The sequence below is a fragment of the Melopsittacus undulatus genome, chromosome 4, assembly GCF_012275295.1.
Source record: "Melopsittacus undulatus isolate bMelUnd1 chromosome 4, bMelUnd1.mat.Z, whole genome shotgun sequence".
NCBI lineage: Eukaryota > Metazoa > Chordata > Aves > Psittaciformes > Psittaculidae > Melopsittacus > Melopsittacus undulatus.
Genome location: NC_047530.1, coordinates 82,585,347 through 82,605,477, shown reverse-complemented (window position 1 = coordinate 82,605,477; position 20,131 = coordinate 82,585,347). Strand labels below are relative to the sequence as shown.

At 37.4% G+C, this 20,131-nt stretch overlaps 1 protein-coding gene across 3 annotated transcripts in view; it reads right to left on the bottom strand.

Moving 5' to 3' along the window:
• Window positions 1-8,787: 8,787 nt before the first annotated feature.
• Window positions 8,788-20,131, bottom strand: part of ZNF148 (zinc finger protein 148) — a 41,618-nt gene continuing 30,274 nt past the window's right edge. For all 3 annotated transcript variants that reach the window (XM_005153790.3, XM_031053143.2, XM_031053142.2), the window contains 2 exons: window positions 15,831-15,949; window positions 8,788-15,488 (listed from right to left, as the gene is read on the bottom strand). In XM_005153790.3, the coding sequence (XP_005153847.1) occupies window positions 13,896-15,488; window positions 15,831-15,949 (1,712 nt within the window). In that variant the 3' untranslated portion in view covers window positions 8,788-13,895. The remainder of the gene's footprint in view (window positions 15,489-15,830; window positions 15,950-20,131) is intronic.

Here is a 20,131-nt window from a genome sequence, read left to right as displayed (position 1 = left end):
AGCGTAACTTCCCTGTGCAGGGCTGCCAAGAAACCCCGTGAGCAGGTGTGGACAAAGCTCCAGCTGAGTTGAAGGCACGAATCTTGGATAGTCTCAGTGTAAACAGGATCAAATCTAAAGCTAGACAACCATCCTTAGGGCTGAAAAGCATTCACTGACTTCATGTACTTCCAAAATGAAGTAAGCCAAAATGCTTTCGGGCTGTTTTAATTTTCAGTAAGGTACCCGTACAAGACATCCATGTAACTCAGTGAACCTGCTTTCTAGAGTGTCCTGCCGAGTATAAACAAGCCTTTACTCCTGGACATAAACAGTGAGGATTAATGAGAGGCAAAAAGAAAAAGCAAGAGCTCAGAGAAGACAGGCAGGCAGAAAAAAAGCAAGGGTTCAGAGAAGACAGAGGACTACTCAAAGGGGATGATGTCTGAGGAGATCAGCAGATACCTCCCCATAAGATACCCCATTCCCGGAATATTTCAGAAGTTCTCCTTCAGCTCCCTCCTCTTTACACACTTTACAGCTACCAGGGAGCAGGTTCAGCCAGATTCCCTCATCTTGAGGGCATGTGCAGTCTGTAAGTACTGAAGTAACCATCTTCGATTTGCTGCAGAACTGGTGAAGAGACACTAATTCTTAAAAGACAGAGTCCTGCAGGCACCTCTGCCCCCACAGACACATCTAAGCAACAGCAGTTTCCTGGGACAGTTGTCACAGCCCCCCAAACAGTGCTGAATGAGACCCTGCCTCCCCACAGGAAAGAACCACCCTGTAAAAGGTGTTTTCACAGGGACCACACTGATACATTAAGATCACTGAGCGCTGCTGTTGAAAATGCACTTTGAGGAGTGCTCAGTGTAGGTCCCTGTCTGCTCCGATTTCAGTCATGGCAATTTTCAACATCTTCCTTCTTGGCAAGAGAATCCAGTCAGCAGCGCATCTCCAACAGGGCTGCATGCATTTCTGAGGAGCGCACTGCTTTTCCATACTGCACATGAGCAACACCATGGACTGACATATACGATCACATCTCCAAGAGCAATCAACAAGCAGCAAAGCGGTTTGCTTCCTTTAAAGCACAGGCTTTGAACATGAAGAGGTAACCCAAATGCAAGAGCAGCAGCTCTCACACGTATCAAATCTGGGATGATGCGGAATTTTGTATGTTCCCCCAGGGCACACTGGCTGTGTGGCTCACAGCATGTCTTCACATGACATATCTTCTGCACCAGAGATCTGCACCACCTTCCAGGAAAACCATTGCAAATCATTTGAGTCCTAATTAAAAGTGCTCTCCTCACACTGAGCACCTTAGCTCTACTGTGGAAAAAGCAGAGGGAGGACACAGCTGGAAGCTAAAATTGTTTTACCAAAGTCCAGTCCCTTGGTGGCTACAGGGCTAGGAATGAACGCTGTGAGTTCCACAGACCAGCAGGAATCCTTTCCCTCTGGTTATACAAGTCCTGGCACTAATAGATGGAACATCCAAAACCTGGCAGACCCAAGCATCAAACATCCTGGACTGTGATCTGAGAACACATTTGATAGTCTATGGTATTCAGTGGAAAATGGTCCAGGGGGGCAGATTTAAGAGTGAAGGAGGCGAAAAATGTTACATGGGATAAAACAAGTAAGGGACAATACACAGGTGTCAAATATACAAATATGGAGCCAAGAAATGGAAAATACCAGCTCAGAGGTCAGTCAGCAGAAGTGAACTTGAAACATCCACAGCTCTGAATCATCCTGTGAAATGTGGAGAGGACTGATTCTTAGGAGAACGGATGTTAATTATCACATACCTCATCACCATTGTCTTCAGTTCCCAGAGATAGAATCATAGAATGGTTTGGATGGGAAGGGACTTTAAAGACCATCCAGTTCCAATCCGCTGCCACAGGCAGGGACATCTTTCACTAGACCAGGTTGCTCAAAGCCCCATCTACTTCCAGGAATGGGGCATCTGAAAGTTCCCTGGGCAACCTGTGACTGTCTCACCACCTTCACAATAAAGAACTTCTTCCTAACGTCTAATCTAAATTGCCCCTTAGTTTAAAGCCATTCCCTCTTGTCCTGTCACTACATGCCTTTGTAAAATGTCCCTTCCAGGTTTCTAGTAGCACCCCTTTAGGGAAGGGTGCTGTAAGGTCTCCTCAAAGCTTTCTGTTCTCCAGGCTAAACAAGCCAAATTCTCTCAGCCTATCTCCACAGGAGAGGTGCTCAAGCCCTTTGAGCATCTTCGTGGCCCTCCTCTGAACTCACTCTTGTGTTGGGGGCCCCAGCACTGAACACAGTGCTCCAAGTGGGCTCTCACGAACAGAGCAACGTGCAAACTTATTTCCATGTCCACACGCAGCATGAACTGTGAACAAACTACACCATTTAGCTAATCACATCACTTAATAATCAACAGATGAACCCTAGATCAACAGTAAAATAGGCTATTACACATAAGCAGTATATTCCTAGATGAAGAGCCAGACTTTTTCTATCCATGTTTGCTCATAGTTGTAAACTGTAAAGTGCTCTGCTTTTAAAATGCATTTTTACCTGATTTTGTTCAGTGCATGGGAATATTAGTTACTGATACAGTACCTGAGCATCACCACAAACAACAGCCTTGCTTCAATGCCTTAAAATGGACTTACAGGCAACAAGAACACCCTGTTCAGGAGTCAAAGCTGCCAAAGCACATTCCCATACAAGACATGGGTAAATCTTATACTATAAGGTTTGACACAGGATCTTATACTATCCTTGTGGTGCATTTCCAAGTAGGTGGAACACCCACCACTCTAGCTACATGTTCAGCTACGGGACCAGTCATCCCATTCACTTGGATTTGATGCTTTCCTTTAAGCTAACAAATGCTGTCTTAAAGAAAATCCTCCTTTCTGAGTTCCAGTTTGGAGGAAAAGATCTCTGTGGCACACTGGTATCCTTGCACTTGCCTGTCCATCCTTACAAGCTGCAACTTTCTTCAGCTGTTCTGAGCTGTCTGTAATTAACTTTATAACAAAGATGATTTCAGGAACTGGCAAGATAAACTGAAGTAAACACAAGATGAGAGAAAACAAGTCATCCTTTTAGCTTTTGATTACATCCTCTGCTTTTTTCTTACAGATCACTTCACGGTCAAGATTACCTTGCAACTGCCCTGAGCATACTCCCAGCGTACTCATTGCTTTATCATCTCTTGTGACTTACTTTATCTTGTGACAAGACAGGCTGATTAAGGAAGGGCTGCTCCTCAACAGCGTTCAAAGTATAAAAAATATACATTCTGAAAGGCATTATTCATATTAAAACACAGATTTTTTTTTCATACATTACACTGCTAAAATAATGGTATCCCCTTGGTTTCACTTAGGCCAGGCTAGTGCTTTATGTTTAACAGCAGTTATAAGAGCTCTGTTACTTCTGCCTCTCTGAAATGGCACTAATGATCACATCTGACCACGAGACTGTTGTACGTAAGTAAAAGTGAAAACTAATATGTTCAGTGACAAAGCTTACATTTCCATAGCTAAGCCAGCTCAGCTATATTACCCCTCTAGGCAGCTATGTACAAGCTACTGCCAATGCACTGACCTATGTCAAAAGATACCGGCACAAAGTTTGATTTGAGACTAGGCACCCACATTCCTAGCTGAGAGGCTTGATAGGTGCTGCCACTGGCCAAAGAAAAGCCAAGCCACTTTGCCGCCAGCAGGCAGCAGCATACAGTGATCATGCAGCGGTATGGCTCTCCTGTGTAAGACAGGTAGAGCTGCCCAGGGAGACGGACTCAAAGTTGAAAAACCACGAGTTACTTGTACACCCAACAAACATCCAGAAGAAAGCACAAATAAGGAGGAACTGGATCCCACGCTTCCTGCATGATGTGCATAGCTGCTGACTCTGCAAAAAGTGATATAGTTGACTGGACTGCAAGATGCACACACACACATTTTACCGTGGAACCTCACCAAATCCAGTGACTTGTACATACATGCTTTTGACTTCCTCTGAAATTCAAAAGCTAGAGCAGATGCTGGAACAGGGATGTTACAAACCTGAAGACCAGCCCTGATGTAAAAGAGGAAGAATGCTGCGGTGGAGACAACTTACCTGAATGACCAGGGCAGGGCTGCTGGCTTCTGAGAGGATACATGGACTCCATTTTAACCCCCTGTTCCATTGGTAAGGGTCTCTTCTTTAAACGCCGTATCTTGAAAACTAAAGCAGACAAAAAAGCAAATAATATTCGATAGGAAACTCTCTTACATTGATTTGGCAAGTACTATGCAGAAGAAAAACAACAAATTGGACACTCTTCCAGACTACCTTCCTAAACCAACCCACCTCCAAATCTCTCCCTACTTCCATACATTGCTGCCTGTCCTGGAACTACAAAATAGTTTCTCCTGTGCAGTGTAAGAAAAATACTGATTTCAGAGAGAAAGAGCAGGAAGAGAGAGAGGATTTTTTTTTTTGGCCCTCTAAATAATAAGCCATTTTTACAGGAACTGTTTCCTTCTCCTAGCACAGAAATAAAGCTAAGCTCATGGACTGTTTTTCTCACTCAACACAAAATGTAGCTTCTGGCAATTCTTTTTAACATCAAAATATTGAATTATTTTCAGTATCACTTTACTATTTGACAATCTTAATCATGAAGGTCAATAAGCAGAAACTGTCAGTTTTTATTTCCTATTTCTACTGCATAATTAAAACAAATAAGAATCAGTATAACTAACATAAATGGATGTAATGAAATTAAAGACAGACACGGTGGCCAAATACACAGACACTGCTTACTTAGGCATATCGCAGAATGCTCCCACAATTTAAAACTATTAAACACGAAACCATTAAAAGTAGTTACTACCAGCTCTATGTTAACATACCATCCCACATTCCTGCCACTCTGTATTAAAATTTTTAACAATCCCAAAACATGCACACTGGAGTAATATTGAAACAAAGTCATACCAAGTCATATTACTGTGTTCACACTTCAGAAGTATGTGAAAGCCTTATGAAATGGCAACACCTGTGGCCTCACACAGCTGAGAGGGACTGGGTAAGGACAGCATTCCTAAGGCAAATTTCAGACCGGCTATGCTGATTTAATCAGTTGTGACCATCCCAGCTAATGCTGCTGCCCCTGGGCAAGGCACTAGAGCAAATTTCTTGAATGTCCTTTAACCTGCTACCATGCAACTCTAATCAAGTGGGTTAAACAGCCTCAGGAGGGGTTAGGCTGAGGCCAGATGTAAACCTCCTCTCATGTAGCCACCAAAAACCTTCTCTCATGCATCCACTACTGCCCAGAGGAGGGCTGGCAAAGAATGCATAGCTAGTGACTCTGTGGGCTCCAGGACTGTGGCTGTACCCACCAGGTGGGCAGCCACTGGCATCTAGACCCACACTGCTCTTTCTACAGTGCTCATGTGATTACGGCTCAAGTCTTAACACAGACATCACTAGATTTCTCTTTAAAAGCTATTGTGCAACTTTTAACATTTTCATAGGATCACAGAATGGTTTGGGTTGGAAGGGACCTTAAAGATCATCCAGCTCCAATCCCCCTGCCATGAGCAGGGACACCTTCCTCTAGACCAGGTTGCACAAAGCCCTTTCCCGCCTGGCCTTGAACACTGCCAGGGATGCGGCAGCCACACTTACTCTGGGCAACGTCTTCCAGTGTCTCACCACCCTCACAGTGAACAGCTTCTTCTTTATATCTAAATTTACCCTCTCTCAGTTTAAAGCCATTGCTCTTACACGAAGTAAAATCAACAGAGCCACGCATTTCACAAAAGTCAAGTCTTCCTCAGTAGGGACTCTACCCAAAGATACAAGGAAAATGCCTTTAACACATGAGTGAAGGCGAGAAAACTAAATTATCAGTAATTAATGCACATTTCTGGTTTTGTAAGTGCATACATGCTGTGATCTTCATTATCTTTTAAATATTTGCTGCAGTGACAGAAAAATCTAAGTAACAAATACTCTGTATACAACACACACTACAAAATTATGTAGTACACACATGGCATATTGCTACCCAACAGTCTTGAACTTGAATAATCAAGCTCACCTTTCTCACAACTGTGATTAAAACAAAGTCCTGATTCTCATTTACATGAAGAATTGCTGGCACTGAATAAATTCTCTCTAGTGCAAACAATCACAAGAAGAAAGCTGGTCTAATACTAGGTATTTCTATTAAAGTGATTCCAGCGCAATCTTCTAAAATGATCCAGATTAAAATGAAAGTCTTCCATTAGGAAAGGAGCCAGAAGATCCAAAAGGGCAAGAAAATCCAGTCAGTTTTGTATGTCTCGAATCAAGTATTTAAATATTTCATTTAATCAGTTCTTGCACAATGATACGTATCTTTACATGCCTTCGTCTTTCTCCTTGAGAAAGCAAATTTGAAATGATCTAACATGAAAAATACTGCTAAGTCTATTCATAAAACAGTATTCTATATTTTTATTTTTCGAACAGCAAGTGACCACATTTAAAATGCATCATTTGCAAATATAAATTATCAAACTATTAGTTTAATTAAAAATAAAGCAAAAACATAACTTCCCTTATTATCACAATACAGAGAAAGGTATTATAAACCCCAAAAAACTAAGTTAACCATAAGAAAACAATAATGTCAAAAGTGATGAAACTCATTAAGACACTTAATGAATAAATCAATCCTAAGAATACAATACCATTCACCATGATTATGTTAAAAAAATAAAAAGAAAAGAAAAAAGCAATCTTTCATTGCATTATACAGATAAAACAATCCAATCCTTCATGCCGCATTTTGTAAACCATTATATAAATTACACTCACAGTCAAATGAACAGGAAGAGTAACTCCCAAAATATTTTAAGTTGCTTTTAGGGCAGAAATAAAATCATTTAAAATATATCAAGTTTAACCAAAATTCATTTGGTCAAGCCTGCTATCCAAATAGTTTTGTTTCCTGCAAAACTATTTTTGTCTTTTTTGAATTATGAAATTTAAATGTTTCTTTTACATATTAAATGCAAGTCACATTGAGCTACATTAAATCCTTTTATACTTGGATCATTTTTGCCTTGAGACCCAAAAGTCTTTCATGTATCTACACACACACACACACAAACACTCTCTCTCTCAATATCAGGAAATTCCTCATTTCACAGGAATAAAGAAACACTCACACACTGATTTCTGTCAGGAACATAAGAAATGTACAAATTCATAATTTTCAGGTTCCTACAAAACCATCTCTCACCTATATACAGACTTTTACTGATGGAATTGAGGTTACGGTCTTTGATAATAAAAGGACGGAAAAGATGTTGTAAGATAAAGAAATACTGTATAATCATTGAAATAAACCTATTATCCTAATTTTATCTATATGCATTTTTTTTATTAATTGAAATACAAAGAAGGCATATGGACTTCTGGAAAATAACACTATATAGGAAATGCACTGTAATAGTGTTCCACTATATATATCATCAGGTTTTCATAATACAATTTCTTCTGTACACTAGATTTTGTACTAATTTCTGTCCTCAAATTCATCAATTTCCAGATCCAATTCAGCACTACATAGTATGCCTTCAAAATAAAACGAGGTCACTTGCTTTACTGAATACCGATTTCCTTGCCAGACAGCATTAAAAAAAAGACAAGACTACACAGACAAAGTCCAGTATAATTCATTTCTGACAATGAAAATTTCAACCCCTCATACTGTTGTAAAATTCCTCCTACTGAAATGCTTTACTACAATAATAATAATAATAATAATAATAAAAAGCATACATTACATATAAAAGATACCAGTGTACTAAAAGTGACAGAAGTGGACTAGCAAATCCTTCAAAGCACATAGTATATAAATGACTAGCATTTAAAAACATTTCTTTTTTCTATAAAATGTAGGTCATATACATTTATAAATTGGGGGTAGGGGGTTCTAAAGCAGTGATGACTGCTCAGATAGTTATGCTGCTCTGTACATTCTGTTATCTATTCAATTCAAACTATAAGTTTGACATAAAGGTTATTTATTGGAATATACCCATCTCATAGCTCGTAATTTGAAAAATACGCAACTCAAATGAAGAGGTGACTTGTAAGTTGACTGTTTATCTGCATATCAAATAAGAAGAGAACTACTCCTTTCTACTGGAGGCCAAAGTCTCATCAGTTCAGTATTGGGACTTAAAGCTCCAGATTTAAGCAGAGGAATTATCAGGAATCGGCACAGAAGCAGAATAGTATCTCTGATCCTTTAGAGACACAGCTATTCAACTTTTGCAGTCTTCCTCAACTTGGAGAAGTGCAGACAAGCCATTCATTTCTTACTCAAAGTGTGTACGGATGAAGCCACAGATCTAAAGACTGTCCCCTGTGTGACTGAAATTGTGCTGTGTAAACAATGTTATATACTCCAGCAGGAGGACATCTGAATTTATTTATAAAAAAATTATTAAGAATATTCATTAATTCAAACAAGGCTATTAACTCCCAAAGGTATTTTTGGAACTTATCCTTATGCTACTTCTAAAGTTAGCACTGTTGTGTATTATTGCTTACAACCAGTACATCATCATATGCCTTCTAACAGAGCGGTACTGTGATCAGTTCGTATGTATTTACAGGCTTTTTTGTTTTGTTTTTAAACAAGCTATAAAAACATTACATACTTTACAGACAATACAAATACTCAAGTCAAACAAATGGAATGCATAACAATAAGAAACGTCAAAAAGGAAGACTGACATAAGTCCTTGATTGTCAAGACACATTTATATTTATATATAAACTCTAGCTGTGCAGAATCAAAGATTCAATCATAGGTACATCCTTATTTGATAAATCATATTTACAGCATGATATTGCATAAAAAAATAAAATAATGTTGTTTACACAATATTACCTTTCCATCCATTGGATTAAGGAAGGCAAGAAACAACTCTTAGAAATGTTTTCTTGCCTCAGTTTGTGTTTCCTACCAGAAGATGTAATTTTATAAAGGAAACAAGGTTTTATATGTCAAGTAGAGCAAAAGCGACTATAAATTTATTTCCCTGACACACAGCAAATTAAAACTGGACAAAACCTTAAATTTTAATTTAAAGACATCTTTCCATTAGCAGTAATACTTTCTCAGTACTTGTCCTTTGCAAAGTGAGTTATAGCTAAATGCATTACATGCCTAACATAAACATGCATTACCGTAAGTTGAATGAACTTTCAAAGTTACAAGGCTTCATTTTAGTAAAAAAAAAAATAACACTAGGAAACTGTAACGTTACTTGTTTGCTTCAGTACCGACCATGTAATTTGAAAGTTCACATGTGGACTGGTACCGACTTGCATAAACATATTTCTGCCCGTTAAAACTTTCAAACGGATTCCCAGGAGTATTAGTTTTTTCCCTCTGAGTTGTAATGATATTAAAACAAGCAACCAGAGAATAAAAAAAAAAAATCAAAGCTCTCAAAGCCAAGAAAATTTAGTTAGCAAATATACATACATAAAGTAGTCCAATGCTGCAAAATTCAGAGTGAATTCATCCAAATATTCTGGTCAATTTCAAATAGTTACTACATATGATACAAATACTATAAAAATATTCTGAACAAGCATGGTATATAATGTATCTGTCCAGGTGGAAATTTTTCATAGGAGAACATGTATACTTTAGAATAAACTCCAAAAGTTATAGTAGAACCCCAATAATTTGCAGCAATGGCTTAGAAACCCTTTACAAATGATAATTCTGAAAATAGTGAAGAAGCAGGCAATGAAAGCAAGGATGTCACATCATAAAATGTACTTTGTTCATTTATTTTGACAACTGTAATTTAGTTTTCAATACTTCTTCTACCTCCCAGTATACTTGTATAAATTCTGTAGTATACTTGGGTGAAGTCATACAGTATTTCTAATATCAGACCTCGCTACAGTACTTTTTAGACTATTGCAGAGAGGTGGGGAAGAGACCATAGGGGATGTATAAACCTGTTGGATGCTCTGATTAGTGGTCAGCGAATTAGCAAGATTTTACTGTACTTCTCAATTAACAATGGCAAGCTCCCATCATCCAAAAAATTGACAAGTATAATCTAAAATTAATGCAAGTGTCATTTCACATGAATACTTTCTCGCCCTATTTTCTTCTCGAAACACCATTTTCCTAAAGACAACACTAGGAGACATAAGATCATAAACATAGTTCTTTTATCATCCGATTTAAATTGTTTAGGTTGATATTCGTAAACCAACATACAGTAACACATGATTAATCCTTCTCCCCAAACCTTGTAATTTATGATTAATTCATTCTCAAATCAAATGAAGAAAATGTAAATGCCTATTAGTATACCATTATGATTCCTTCATTGGCTGTTATATTAATGGTAAAACATATCAAAGGGTTCATGCTAAAAAGGGACACTGTCAAGTAATTTAGGACCAAAATATGGTCTATTAATATGTGTGTGTATATATATATATGTACTGCACACATAGTTTGGTAATAAATGTAATCAATTTCCTCCTTTTAAAAATCATCATTGCTCTATCACTAGGAGATATCCCCCAAAAATTCCACCTTACACACAAACACACACACACACACTCTCACTGCTTGCATGACCTTTAAGGAAGAGCAATTCTTGTTAGATCTGTGGAATATAAATGCTCACCCCAGCTTTATGTGGACTGACTGAACAGTATCAGCCTATGAAAAGAACAGAAAAACAAAGTTGCTTTTTCACAGATACACACAGAAAACTAACAAAAATGAGTACAGACCAGATCAAAATGAAGAGTGTGACTCTGTACCAGATTAAAAGCAGCAAAACATCAGCAGTGGAAAATGTTACTAAATAATGTAATTATTAACAAGCAAAAACTTCCTACATAGTTAAACCTCCCAGAACTACATACACACTTATTTCATAAGAGGGCATACACTTGGGAAATCATTGCTGTACAGTTGGTTATCTCCTGCAGTACAGAAAGCTTCAAGTATCAGTGGATTAACTACTCACACCACCACTTTAATTGTACACATGGAAGAATCCTATAAGACAGTCTCTGGGCTAGACAGGGACTTCAACACCTATCCTAAGGCACGGAGTAGAGCTGTAATGGCTCAGCAGCAGGCTAGAGAATAAGCTGCAACATAAAGAATAACAGTTCCCCAGGTGAGTGCCACTTTGTTCTGAGCAAGTTCTTTCACTCTTGGAAGCCAAGAGCACTTGTTCCCTCACACACCCCAGAAGTAATTCCCAAGTGTGAAGATGGCAGGGAGTGAGAACTACTCCTTCCTACTCCTCAGTCACTTCCTCACAGCATACTATCAATGTAGTAACTTGAAAATAAAGCTGAGTCAAGCTCCTCAGGGAGGAGGTTTTGTTCCTCTGACCTTCCTATGGGGCCAGAGAAGTGCAGTAATCATCCAGCTATTTTTATTTTCTTTTTAGCTTTTGCTGCTTGTTGTATTTAACAAATACTATTATTAATGGCCATCTACTTGCAGCAACAGGCCATTAGAACAATGATGCCAACACAGTATTATTCAGGCAGCAACAAGCTAAGATGTCATGTAAATGAAACACTGAAAACGAAACATGCATTACAAGAGGTGGCTTCCAGGGATATTGGGGCCAGATGTGTTGTGTCTGTGCAACACATAATGTAAAGTCAAAAATCCAAACTGACCATAAAGGAAGAAAAACAGAGAGACATGAACCAGTTTTAAAATATCCTTTAAAGAAATTTCTTTACACATATCATTAATAATCCATAAGAAATTTACTTTTCTCCCTTGATGCTCATTCTTCATAACTCAGGGCCAAATACTCAGACAAAATTACTGGCAAGTCATAGCATGCTGAAACACCTTCCTATATTATACACAGGATCAATGAATCAAAACAGAAGCTGTTTTGTTATACAAAAGTATTAAGAAGTTTACATAAATGGTCTTTCTTGTCAGTATAAGAAGCAAGCTATGGATAATAAACATACTTTCTCCCTCAATGGCACCAGGTGAAGGAAGCGCTGAAATAGTGCTACCATTAGGGAAAAGAGACGGATGAGTTTCCTAGTAATGAAGAAAAATATTGCTACTGCTTTGCAAAGAGGTGGGAACTGCTGTGTGATCTTCTAAAGTCCTTTCTTAAAAGAAGGATGTATTTTAGCCCCTTGAGACGCAGTCTTTTCTCCTAGCTGATGGTTTCCTCTGAGAGATACTACCGAGCAATAGTGCTATAAAAGGATGTATGCAAACTGATTTAAAAAAGAAACACAACCACCATATACATACACACCTATATATACATGTGTGTGTGTGTTTTTCCCTGGTTAATCAGCCTAAATTAGGCTTAAACTGCCTTAAACTACCAGACAGTGTCCCTTTAGGGAAGGTGCAAAAAAAATGAACATACAGTTCAAAATCTGTAACTTGTTAACTTAAACTATACAATAGTTATGCTACTCAAATATTACCACCTTAAAAATGCACACATAACTACTTATCGTACCATACTGTATACTTCAAGACAAAGTACTATTCAAAAAAACATATTCATGGTACAGGGATAAACTTGGTAGTTTATTTATACGGTGAAATGCAATGAAAACTTCTGATCACTTCCCTATGCTGGAAAAAGAAATCCTGTTTACTAGCATTATTCAACGGTTCTGGTTGGTAAAATTGTAGTGACTTTCACTAAGCAAACACTAAAAAGGCAGGGAATTTGAATGCCCACTTCTTCAGCTTTCAGGGGTACTTCAATAAATTTAATTATCTGAATTGTCAAAATTCTAGAAAGAGAATTAAAATGTTTTTTATGGAAGCTAAGAGTACCCAATCTCAGGTATACTGAAAAGAATTAATGTATGAGATGAAAATGATGCAACCATATCAGACCTAAAAATGGTTTTATTTTTTTGAGAAATCAAAACTATGAAGTTAACTAAGTGCTCTATGTTAATCATTATGAGTATGTAGGGTAAGGTACAATTAAGCTTTTAAATCCTGGAATACACAATTTGTGTAGGCATTATGCAGTTGGGAATGTCAGCTACAAAGTATTTTAACTAAAACCAGAATCTTGATATCTGTGAATGAGAAGTAATTTAAAAGTTATATCTAGATTCAGCTGTACAAAGAAACACACATTACTTCGGGAACGAAGTAAAGGCTTTAGCAGTTAGGCATTTTGCTTTAAAAAAACTGTTTAAAATATTTTAAATTAATCAGACTTTTAAATAGTAGTCTACCAGAAATCAATTTTTCCTCCAAACACAAGGTAATGCAAAGCATAAATAAAAGGGCACATGGTCTACAATTAGTTTTGAGAGAGATGGGCAAACGATTCTTTCTTTAGAAAATGACATCTTTTAAAGCCGTATTTGCCTGACTTTGAACCTTATTGTTTATTCTGTGTGTTCAGTACATGTTGATTCCCTGCTGAAGAGTAATGACTATGCTGACAAGCTTAGAAATGACAATATGAATAGTGTCAGACAACAAACTGTCCTCCCAAAGAATAGAAGAAAACCAGTGAGGAAACAATCATGGGGGAAAGTCTTACCTGGGGATTTTGTTTATTTAAAATTTTATAGAAGGTAAAATATTTTCTGGATTCAAACAAGTGAATAATAAACTGCTTTTGATAAGGGCACCAACATCAGGCAGTTCAACAACTGCTGACTAACAAAATAAAGAAAAAAAAATGGAAGCAGTTATTGGTCTTGCTAGTATCAGCTTAGTTTTGTTTTAACATAGCGGTCTTAAAAGCTGTACAGAACTCCATCTTATACAGAGCAACCCCCATTTGACAAATGTGTTCTAAAGTGCCAGTATTATTTACAAAGTTTTCTCAGCCAAAAGTCTGGCCTGTTGTGGCATCAGGTGAAGAAGTCATCCCAGCTCTGCTATCATTTACATTCACCAAGGGAAATTCTGGGAAATCAGCACTTGTCCCTGGTCCCCGAAGGTTCACCTGTCCATTGGCAGTGCTAAACTGAGATGATATTCCAGCTCTTGCCCCATGGTACTGAGCTCTAAAGGGCTGCTCAAAGGAGCTAATTTGATATGCTTGATGAACAGGCTGTGCCTCTGCTTTCTTCTGAGAAGTTACTTGATCCAAGAAGTCCTGTGTAGAGGAGGAAGAAGAATGATTTGCCTCATCACCTGAAAAGGGAAAAGGGTGCTGTGAATCACCAACAATTAGTCCAAAATGAGACTTGTCTGGAGTTGTTCTTAATGGAGAGTTCATTCCCGATCGAAAGCTATTGACGGGTATAGACGTGTAGACCTTCTCCATGGAAGGAAATGCTGGCTGGGTTGTAAGAGTCTGGTTATCAGTCACGAAATTAAGGCTTGGGTTGTTCAAATAGGCATCATTTTGGCTAGTTCTGTCCAAAGCTTGTTGTAAAAACTTTGAATATTCTTGTAACATACTAGCTTTATCTGATGAGGAAGCTTGAGAGCTTGTTCCAACAGTCTCAGATTGGGTGACCTCAGATACTTCAGAAGAATTGATTGATATACTGGAAGTCACCTCAGTGTCAGCCACACTGAAAGATATCTCATGCTGTCCATTAGCCTTGTGTGAATAATGATCTAGCAGAGTCTGCAGTACCTCGTCTGGAATGACATTTTTGTCATGGTTACCTTTAATTTCAACATTCAGTGCCTGTGTGTCTAATATTGAGGCTGTAGCCGTTTCATCAATGACGCTGGCTACAGCCGCCTGTGTTACTGAAGGTTGAGATGCTATGGTACTTACATTCAAGGCATATTCTCTACTGTTATTACTAGCTGCTTGTAGATACCTCTTTTTCTTTAAGAACTGCATTGCATCATCATAATTAGTGCTGCTGTGTACAGGCTTACTGGGTCCTTCCTGTAATGTGTCAACTTGATCAATGTCAGCATTACCTTCAGAGTCCAGTAAACTTTGCTTATCCACAAGATCAAAGGCATACTTTGAAACCTTGCTGTCTTCATATGTAGATAAGGGTGAAATGGTTTGACTTTGCTCAAGTGGCTGTTTCAGACTCCTCTTGCTGTTAACCTTTTTGAGAACAAGTTTAGGTGGGTGTATTTCTCCAGAGTTTGCTTCTTCTAAGTGCGTTCCATGGACCGAAGAATGTGGCATCTCAACAGCATATTCCGCGACCATATATTCATCTTTTACTTTAGTACTAGAAGAGTACAACGGCAAATAGTCATTTTTGTCCTTCTTCTGTTCCAATTTATCTGCACTTTCCTTATCCCCAGATTTTGTTTTCTCTGTTTTCTGCCTTTTCTTCTTTGGCAAGGAGCTGTCTTTCATAGGCGTAGAGAAACCAGAATCTTCCTCTGATGGCAAGAAGCCAACTTTGGTGGCACTTCTGGTCGGTTTCTTGTCTCGGTTTTCATGGCACATACGTTTATGTTTCAGCACACGATCAGTCCTGGAGAAATACTGCAAAAGATTATTTTATTATTTATAATTATTATAATTTTTGGAAAATATACTGGTGAAAAGAAACCTTTCATTCTAACTAATTTACTTGATAATTCACCCACTTTCCTGATTTCTAAGAAAGTGTCAAAAAATGGTACATAATCAATAAAACTAAGCAGACAGTTGTGGCTCTGCTCCACCTGTGCATGAAGACCACATACCTCAACAGAAAAAACATTTGTTATACGTTTATTTGCATGCACTTGACTACAAGACCTGGTGAAAATCCTATCTGTACTGCTTGGGAATTGGCTGGTGTTTTGTTTTGCAATTGTGAAAGATTTCACTAAGTCGTCTTACCTGCAAACAATATTCACACTGGTAAGGCTTCTCTCCACTGTGCGTTCTTTTGTGCCTTTCCATGTGATACTTCTGAATAAACCTCATACCACATTCATCACAACGAAATGGCTTTTCACCTAATAATAAACACATAGCAATGTTAATCTAAAAAAAAGAAATAAATCTACCTTCTTCCATACAATTACCAGCTCAAATATTACATTCTCTATCAGAAATAATAGAGGATTTAGCCTGTTGCTATGAAAAACAAAAGGCTTGCTCACATCACTATTTTTCCATCACTCTATAGTCAATGCCTCTAACTTACTTTAAGCTTTTAAACTGAAAAAAAACACCAAGCCAGCCACCACCTTCAGATCTAAATTCTTGTGCCCTCTTTCTAATGTAGGTGCAGATATCTGTCTTAAACCTAACAAATGAAGAACTGCAAGGGCAGCTTTCCTGAACTGCTGCTGCTGCATAATGTTTTTCTTTTTTAGGGCAGCCGATTGTATAAAAATACCTCAATTCTCTCACCAACTCATTACCTCAAACCCACCCATTTTAGAAGAGAACTATGCATTTTCAAGCTCTTAATTTAACATTTCTGTATGGTGCTCTGTACTTTCCATGTTTTTCCTTTACCTGTATGTAATATTGACATAACTGCTCTAATAATAGCTATTTTGGTTGGAAACCAAATTTATTTATTTATTATGAATTAAAATATTTTAAAATTAAGCTGAAAACAAGGTACCTCTGTACCTGAGCAGGCATTTGCATACTTACAGGCTTTTCTGTTTGGTTGGGATGTTTTGATTTTTTTATTTTTATGAAATATTTGTTCAGACATTATTCATTGCCCTGAATTCATCTTCAGTTTCCCCCTTATTTTTCCTCTCAAAGAAGCTCTGCAGTGATCCTTAATGACCCTTTCAGAACCTGGAGTAACTCTTTTTTTAAAAAAACAACCTTTGGTCTTACATCTTCCCTCCAGTATCTTTATTTTCTAAGTTTCTCTAAATTAAAGACCAAGTGCATTGAAAAGCTAGGTTTGCTTTTACAAAAGTTCACTATTATTTAATAGAGCTCATCCTGAAAAACATTAATATTTACTATGAAATAGTTTTGAAGTGGATTGTCTTGGCAGCATCTATCAACATCCTCTTTGTTCTGATACTGTACAGCACTGGGTTTGGGGATATACATAATCTATCTTTTGTCTCCAGAAATATGCTATTTCTATTTTTCTGAGGTAGTTTTATTATTAAAAATATTTTAAGAGATGATTTATTACTTTTTAATAATACAAAATGTTAATAAATTTTATTATTTACAATGTTATTAGAGTGCATCTTTTCAATTTAGAAAAGAGATATTTAGCCACCCTTCTGCAAAAGGAAATATGGTACCTTAAAATAAGGCATTTATAGAAACTAGGATGGAAAATATCTGTATCACTCACACATTTGCTTCTAGTCAGATCATTAATGCCCAGTTTCAAACTTCTTAATTCCAAACTATTTCTATATCTCTGCCTTTTAAGCCTATGCCCTATTTCCAATTATTAATTCTTAGCTCTCCATGTGGCTTCTCAGCAAGTCTCTTTCTTGGATTAAATTATTCCAATTTATTCTCTCCTAAATCAAATTATCTCCTCTCCTAAGATCTCTCAGCTTCTATCAGTTTTTTTCTATAGACTCACAACCTCAGCATCCTAAGTCCTCTTTCACATTTAGTCAGCAACTAATTTTTACCATTTCTTACTTATTAATAATTACTATAAAACTCCAGTTTTTTTCAGCACCCTTCATTAATTATAGGGCCTACCATATAATCCTCTCATGTACTGTCTATAAACACATTTTCCTCTCTGGCCTATTTCTTAACATTCAAACTCCAGTTTCATTCTTCATGTTCTCTTTATTTGCTATGCACCTTTACTGCTTCAGTGCTTTACTTCCACCAGCCCTGTTGAGACTTTCTCAGTTTTTTTTCAAAGTCCAATCCTTGTCTTCATTTTTAAAGAAGATGAGCCAAGCCATTTAGTTCTCACTGTTCTTGTTTAATACACAGGAACCCTTCCATTCTCAAAGATGACTACTTAATCCTTGTTACTTACTGTTTTCTTTCCCTTTGCTCCACTATTCTACTTTGTGTTTCTTTTAAATTGCCCCTGCAAGTCCCTACAAACAACCCTCCTTACACTGCCTGGAAGTCTGTTTTTACGCTAAAATCTTAGATTTTAGGTTGGGGTTTTTTGTGGTTTGTTGTTGTTGTCGGGGGTTTTTTTTGTTTGTTTTCTTTTCTTTTCTTTTTTAGAGAAAGGATCAGTTGTTTGGGATGAAAACTCTCCTGAGCCTTAGGGAAGCCAAGCCACAACAGAGAAGCAAGACAGCTCAGCTTTGTTCTAGCTTTGAACTGCCCCCTAAGGAATTATTCTGTTATCCAAGAAAACGCAGAGCACTTCATTAATGCACTTACCTTCAGCCTTATACATATTTCTGTAAATGAATAGTCACAGAGGTCCTTAACATTTGTCTGCTCAAGCTGGCTATTTGTTGGCAGAAGACTCTCCCACCTATCTATTCCCATTTCAAGGCTTAAATAGAGCCAAGCAGGGGTTCTGAGTTTTTTCCTTGTAGTATATTACCAACAACTATTTTAGAGTCTTTGCGAGTACATGGTGGTACCACTGATGGCCACGCCTTAACAGGAAGAAAAGTCGGGGGACACTGTCCTTGAATTTCAGCCCTCGAATTTCAGCACAACACAGAAAATAGTATTTTTCAGTAGAATTCCAGAAAGCTCTGGAAGTAAGATTAAGAAAACTTTGTGAAACTGATACCATACTTAATTTTTGCTTTAATCTTCACAAGGAAGATAATGTTAGGAAAAGATTAAAAATTAATATGCAGATATGCTGCCTATAATAATGTATCTCTAGCAGAAGCCAGAAGCTTAAGATGCCTTCTGCAACTTTGCTGTACTTTTCAAACAGGATCTACTGCAAATGGAAAAGATCATTAATAACAACCTTTTTCTAATGTAGGGAGAACCTAGGAGATATATTTCTGAAATGTGTTGGTGAGTGAGAAAGAATCAGGTGCAGAAAAAAGGTCAAAATTTAAAAATACAAACAAATAATTATATGCATTATTCTCAAAACCAGCCTATGTTTTGTGTCTTCATTGGAAATCTATTAAAACCGAGCAACAGAACTACTTATAAACTTTAGTACAAATACCGTCTGTATGAAGGCTATAACAATTATAAACCCCCAGGCATTTTATGTATCTAAACAGAGAACATACAAATTATAAAATACCAAAGAAGGCAATGAAAAAGCAGCAGGACTGAATAACAAGGCACTTGAATCGTTAACCCTGGTGTTGCTTTATTCTTTTTTAAATGTAATCTCATTTTTTCTGTTTAAAGTGGGAAGTAGGGTGGGTTACAGAATTAGGACACATGAATGCATGAGTGGGTAAGGTGTATAGACACATCCCCAAGCAAAAACAAAGCAGACATCTTTGAAGAAAAAAAAAAAAACAAAACCAAAAATATTCAGCATCTGTGAGCCTAACAAACTCAAAATATGAAAATATTTGTGTACCAGCAACTCTCCCCTCCCTTACAATGGAGATGGCAATTTTCTGTATCATTAGCGACAAGTTTAGCAGCAGGGTTCTAGCACTGCTGCCCTCCTCAACAGACAATTATTTCTAGTAAGTGAATTTTGTCTTAATGCAATGTCTGCTTTTAGATGCAACTATTTAATTATTTACACAGAATAAGGCTGTTCATTGATTGCTTCCTAAATCCCTCATAACATTTGCTTTGAAGGAGCAGTTCAGAGAACCGAATTCAAATTACACTGGAACTAGCTGGAGCACCTGTAAATTCAGGGCTTGTAACAGGAATAAAATGGGGCTCCTAAGCATTACCACTGTCTTCAGTGGGGTGAAAACACACTGGAAAAATTGATAAATATCTTCAAAAGAGTAAGAATCATCCTGTTCTTTATCAGGGTTTTAAAGACTCTGCAAAAGTTGGTATTAAAAGTGGTTACAAAGAGAGATAAAAATGCTAAAGAAAAAAAAAACAGTACTGAATTTATAAGGAATATTTCTTTAAAAGTACAAATAATACAACGAGAGCTTCATTTTATTTCCATCAAAGCAGACCCACTGCTCACCCTCTAGTGAGAGAAATAAGCTGAAAAATCAGCTGTTCTGGATGGGTTAAATTATGCAGTCCTAAACAACAGAGTAATGCTACAGAAACAGCTAAGGCCCAATAGTGAATATTGTCACACA